Below are 5967 nucleotides of genomic sequence, written 5' to 3'. Positions count from 1 at the left end.
CACATTTGCATGTGAGATGTTTGTGCGCATATCCTGAATATTTTGGTTCAAGATGGGATGAAAATTATTCATGAGGGGATAAAGAAGATTCGGGAGCTCTTGAAGCACATTGTCTCTTCGCCCTCAAGAATGCAAGCTTTTAATGAAATTGCAGTGGTGAATGGTCTTCCAACAAAACGTGGTATTGCTCTTGACATACCCAACCGTTGGAATTCCACCTTCAAGATGGTTGCAGAAGCAATCAAGTATAAGACCGTCCTGAATAGCTATGCAAATTAACATGCAGAAATTCCTCCAAATGAACAAGAATGGAGCACAGCTGATTCAATCTGTAAGTTTCTTAAAACTTTTGAAGAGGCTACAAAAGCAATATCGGCTCATAGGAAACCAACTTCATACATGTTCTTGCCTTTAATTGTTTCAATTCGGGATGCCTTGGATAACCCTTCTTGGCAGACAAGTGTGGCACTACAAGACCTGGCTGCAGCCATGAGGATCAAGTTTGAAAAGTATTGGGGTAGAGATTTTGATGAGTCAAACCAGCCTATTCCTCGCAGAAATAAAAAGGATTATGATGTCAACCTTGGAATTGTTATTGCAACAATGTTAGATCCGAGGGGAAAAGCAGAATATGCAGAGTTCTTCTACCAGAAGATTTGTAGCAATATAGATCAGATTGATTCAAGTGTTGATGCTGCTCTAGTTTGGATGAAAAAATACTTCCTGGAGTATGAGCAACGCTTGAGGAGAGTTAATGCATACTCTGTTACATATTCAAGTGAGGGCAGCATTTGTGTGGGCTCACCGGTGCTTGCGAAAAGGCAGCTAGGATCAAAATTTGCAAACTTCAAGTCAAGTCGAAGAAAGACTCGTCCACCAAAATCTGAATTTGACATCTACTTTGAAGAAGATTGTGTGGAAGACATTGAAAACTTTGACATTTTGACTTGGTGGAAGGCACATGCTGAGAAGTTCCCGATCTTATCAGTTATGGCACGTGATTTCCTCGCCATTCCTCTTAGTACCGTTTCTTCCGAATCAGCCTTTAGTCTTGGAGGTAGGATTCTTAGGGAGTCAAGAAGCTCACTAACTCCAGAGATGTTAGAAGCCCTTGTGTGTGGGAAAGACTGGTTATTCAAGGAAAAAGATGCAGACAATGAAGGTATACCCTCATTCTGTTTTGGCATGTGTGCATATTTCCATGTTCATTTACTTACTATATGCTCATTATATTGCAGGTCAACAAATTAGTGAAGATCAGACTAGTGAAATGGTCACCTTTGTCACTCCATCAGACTAGTGAAATGGACTTCGACATCTCTCAGGTTTGTTTCTGGATTTTCAGGTTTGCATTTTCAGTTGTATATACTGTTAAAGGAATTTCTGGATTGAAGTAACTATCTTTTGCATTGCCTTGAATACTTTTAAAATGATATAATTTAATTCAATGTCTCCTCTTGACCAGTGTACAAGAAGCACCACCCACCATTTCTTGATGATGAAGTATGGCGCCTGGAGAAAATTGGCAAGGATGGTGCTTTTCACAAGCGTTTGAATAGGGAGAGTATCTGTACTGTTAAGGATTTTCTCACTTTACTACATCTTGATGGTCCTAGGCTTCGGAAGGTATTGTTCTGGTCTTCATTTGTTCTGCTGCTCTGCATGTTTGTTGCCTATGGGTAGTTGCAGTTCATCAAAGATGTGTACTATTAACCCCGCTCTATGTTCAAATCATGCAGATATTAGGTGGCGGCATGTCAACAAAGATGTGGGAGGCCACCGTGGAGCATGCAGAAACCTGTGTTTTAACTGACAAAGTGCATTACTACTATCCAGACAGTCTAAACAAAGCTGGTGTTGTATTCAATGTAGTTGGAGAAGTAAGAGGGTTAATATCTGATAAATTTGTTTCTGTTGATGATCTTACTGAAAAGGAGAAGGTAATGTTCCATCACTTTCTAAGTTCTTTTGAACAAGTTCACCTGGCTTCCTACACCCCCACCCGTTCTGACCTTGACCATCTGTTTTTACATATTTTCTATTTTCAGGCTGAAGCACGTGTGGCTGTGAAGCAAGCATATGAACACTGGAAGAATGTCTTTACATGTGACAATGGAACACTGAAGTTTCTACTGATGACTTCGGTTTGAGCCATTCGCCTCTACCATCACCTGACATTTTCTCGATGGAACCATCGAGTTCCTTAGACCCTTGTGTACTGGAGACTGAGGTGGGCAATGAAAATCGATTTCAGTCAGGGGTGCTCCCAGTTGGTGGCCACGAAGTGCCACAAGAGTCTCAAACACTGGATAAGTTCTCCAACTCTTTGGTTTACGAGGACAACAATCATCCCCCGTTCAGCGATATGTATTATGGCCCTGTAGATCCCAGCATATCCTTTGACACACAGGATCTTGGAGCTGCACTAAAAGGCTTCATTGCAACTTGTTTGACTACGAGTAGCTATCTAATGGGTTCTTATTGGGTTGTAACCATATTTGGCAAGCAGTTTGTATAACTTATGCACTGAAAAGTTTGGGGTGGTATGGTGTGTGAAGGTGGAAGTTTGATTTGGAGTGGGTTAAATTTATATATTTGTGAGAATGGGTTGGTGGGGTTACAATTTGGGTTCCAACCCAATTAACAGGTTGAAGTGCTACACAAGCCATCATGGTTAACATAATATCCGCAGATCATTTCAAGGATCGGTTCTCGCTGGCAAGGCAACTGTAGCTTTGTTTGAAGATAAACGCCTGAAAGAGCCTGCTAGTAGTACTAGCTAGCTATGGGTATTCTACGGTTTGGGTCTCGGGCATGGGTTGCCGGGAAGGGGTCAGGCTGATCACGTGATCATGAGCCGAATCCAGGCCAACTCGAGCAACGAGCTGATCGCAGTCGGGCTTGGGCTAGGAGCCCATGATAGGAAGCAAGCCGCGGCTCCGACACCTGGTATGACCCGTGGGATACCAGCGTGCGCGGCAAAAGGAGAACCAGTGGTGCATGATTGATTGATGGGTGCATGGGGAAGTGGAGGGACAGGAGAGGAGGAGTAAATGAGCAGGCCCACGACCGTTCGCTTTGCTGGTCACGACGTCACGTTGTCATCTTGTGCACCTCCCCCACTCACTCACTCACTCTCTCTTTCCATGGTAGGGGTAGATTTTTGTACTGGTATTTTGCGTTCAAATGCTGGAGGCTTTTCCTCTTCGAACTACGGGGCAGGTGCGTGGAAGATCCCATTATCCTGCATCGGCCCGTTCCAACTTCAAGTGCGGCAAACACGGCACGGCACGTCACTCGATGTGCCAATCAAGCTACGCGGCCGGATACTCTTGCTACTGTTTCTGTAACAATTCTGCACGTTAGCTAATCCGTTTTACGGCCAAACCACCGGCTTTGCTTGGTGGGCTGGGAATGCCAGACTTATCAATTTATCCGGTAAACTACTTGGGGCTCATGTAGCCCATGCCGGATTAATCGTATTATGGGCCGGAGCAATGAACCTATTTGAAGTGGCCCATTTCGTACCAGAAAAGCCCATGTATGAACAAGGGTTAGGAAAGCCGATTCATGCCAGGGAGAGCGCCGCCTCGCGGAAAAATCATGCAAATCCCAACAGCCTAAATGATTTCAATTTGTTGTTTCTTTTTGGAATTCTTCTTTACCAGTATTTAATTTTGTTTTACCATACTTAGCCTTTGTTGCGGTTTTGCTAGCAAAGATGATCGATCTCACGACGGATCACTTCAGAAACCAGATCGCGTGTCCAATAATCCATGTATACATTGCGTCACAGCTCACAGCAGACCAACTTCTTTTTGCAATGTGCTTTCTACCCCCTCTCTCCGTTTCAAATTATAAGTCATTCCAACTTTAAAAAAAGTTAAAGCATCTCAAGTTTGACCAAATTTATACAAGAAAGTATTAACATTCATGGTACCAAATAAGTACCATTAGTTTCTCTATTAAATATATTTTCATAGTATATCTATTTGTTGTTAGAAACCTTTGTGATCCTCTCTATAATTTTCGTCAGATATAAAATGGTTTGACTCTCCAAAAATGCTAGAATGATTTATAATTTAGAATGGAGTAGCACCGAACGTTCGAACGCTACAATGGGCACGGTTCGGATGGTAGCGAGCCACGGTTCACTTTCCCACTAGATATTTCAAATACTCCTTCTATTTCAAATTGTAGATCGTTTCGATTTTCCTAAATACATAATCTATGTATCTAGAAATAATATATACTTAGGTGCATTGCAAAAATCATGTACGTAGAAAAGTTAGAATGACCTACAATTTGAAATTGAGAGTAATATTCTTAATGGCCAAAATCAGCGCTTAATTTCACAACTGACCTTAAAGTTCGCCAATTAGAATTTTCCTATCATGTTTAAACTTAACCAGAGAAAATGAGTTGATTTCACATGTGCAAGGCAAAGAAGGAGCGTGAGACGGTGAGAGGTGCAGGAGAGGCGCTCGGTTCGGAGGGGGCTGGGCAGCGACGGAATACGCGGACAGAGTCACCACGAGCCCCGCGAGGTAGAGGTGTGGCATGGCGCGTGACGAAGAAACTACGTGCCAGGCCACCTGTCGCGGCAAGTCAGAGCGGAGGATGCGGAGATGGCAGCATTGGCTCAATTTGCTGGAGAGGGGAGACAAAACGGAAGATGTCTAGATCTCCGAGATTTGTCTATGGCTTCTAGCGAATTTCGCTCAGTCAAAGATTCAAAGAACGAACACAACTACACAAGTACGTGAACAAACTACCTAGGGATCTCCAAAAAATCTTATAACTTTTTATGTATATACTACAAATATGTGCGACCCATTTTACAAGGATTTGGCTCAAAAGTATTACCAATTTAAAATGAAAATTCTTCCCGAAATAGAGCTTTTGGACACGCTGCTTTGATTTCTTGAGTGAGCAGCGCTGCATGGTAATTGAAGATTGGGATAAACCTCTAGGCGTGTCAATAGGCTCATTTCTATTTGATCGCCCTGTGGCATTTGATGGGTCCAAGGTTTATAGAGGGAATCTGACGCTTCCCACAACAGCACAGATGAAACAACTATGGCTTATTCCGCTGTTTGGAGCTCTGAGGGTGAGGTCTTGTCAACCATTTTCCTCAAAGAGTTTGCATGTAAAACATCAAACATGGTAGAAGTGATATCCATGTGTGTACTTCTAAAATAAGCAATAAGGTTGTACCTCAACAAGGCCTTTCAGGGTTCCTCGGATAGCAAGCTTGTTTATCATATATTGTGTGGAGATCTGGTTATAGACCCAAATGATGATAGTGAGCCTCAAAGCTCAATAGGTTGTTGAAGTATATAAGAAAGTACTTTGATAAGCTTTTGCCAAAATGGAAGAACCGGGAGAAGATGTTTTTCCTTGACGGAATCATGAGAGAATTTAAATGTCAAAATACGTTAGCTAATGAAGAGGTTTTGGAGATCGGGTCTCTTATTCGTAAGGCTGCGTACTGTAGCATTAGAAATCCTATGTTCAGTTAGGTCCAGAAGTCAAGTTCTATCAATCGTTTAAATAAGAAAAAATCAAGCCCTCTTGATCTGCAGTTTGAAGGTTGTTGTTATGTGGAGGTTGATGAGAAGCACAAGGTTGATGCAGTATGGCACATTACTTCTTCACTACTTCCTAAGATCGTGGAGGTTATAATGGTTGATTTGGAGTGAACGGTCGATTGTGCTAAATACATCAAGTATCTATTTGGTGACTACATGAACCGTGTCGACAAGGAAGGATATTCCTTATTTACCATTGATGTCAAGAATTTGAGTTTCCCTATAGGTTCAAACAAAAGGGCTTTGAACAAAACCCTTTTGATCTTATTTGATGCGATGATACCACAACAAGAGTCCCAAGATGACTTCCAGATCCTAGATTTGTTTACTGTGGTTCTGACAACACCAAGTGAAAGATCTTATGCATCGAAGCTTC

At 42.2% G+C, this 5967-nt stretch overlaps 1 protein-coding gene and 1 pseudogene across 1 annotated transcript; both read left to right on the top strand.

Annotated features, from left to right (window-relative positions):
• Positions 1–289: 289 nt before the first annotated feature.
• On the top strand, positions 290–1624 carry LOC105914815 (zinc finger BED domain-containing protein RICESLEEPER 2-like). Its single transcript, XM_012847566.3, has 3 exons — positions 290–1162; positions 1239–1325; positions 1560–1624. The coding sequence occupies exons 1-2, from the start codon at positions 400–402 to the stop codon at positions 1298–1300; spliced, it is 825 nt and encodes a 274-aa protein (XP_012703020.1). The 5' UTR covers positions 290–399; the 3' UTR covers positions 1301–1325; positions 1560–1624.
• Positions 1573–5702, top strand: LOC101757908 (annotated as a pseudogene).
• Positions 5703–5967: the final 265 nt, after the last annotated feature.

The sequence above is a fragment of the Setaria italica genome, chromosome VII (assembly GCF_000263155.2).
Source record: "Setaria italica strain Yugu1 chromosome VII, Setaria_italica_v2.0, whole genome shotgun sequence".
NCBI classification, from domain to species: Eukaryota; Viridiplantae; Streptophyta; class Magnoliopsida; order Poales; family Poaceae; genus Setaria; species Setaria italica.
The sequence above is the reverse complement of the archived record's forward strand: the minus strand, read 5'-3'. Positions and strand labels throughout refer to the sequence as shown.

Coding starts and splice junctions, on each gene's coding strand:
- LOC105914815 (XM_012847566.3), top strand. CDS start 400: ATGTTCTTGCCTTTAATTGTTTCAATTCGGGATGCCTTGGATAACCCT. Junction 1,163..1,238: donor AAAAGATGCAGACAATGAAG/GTATACCCTCAT, acceptor ATTATATTGCAG/GTCAACAAATTAGTGAAGAT.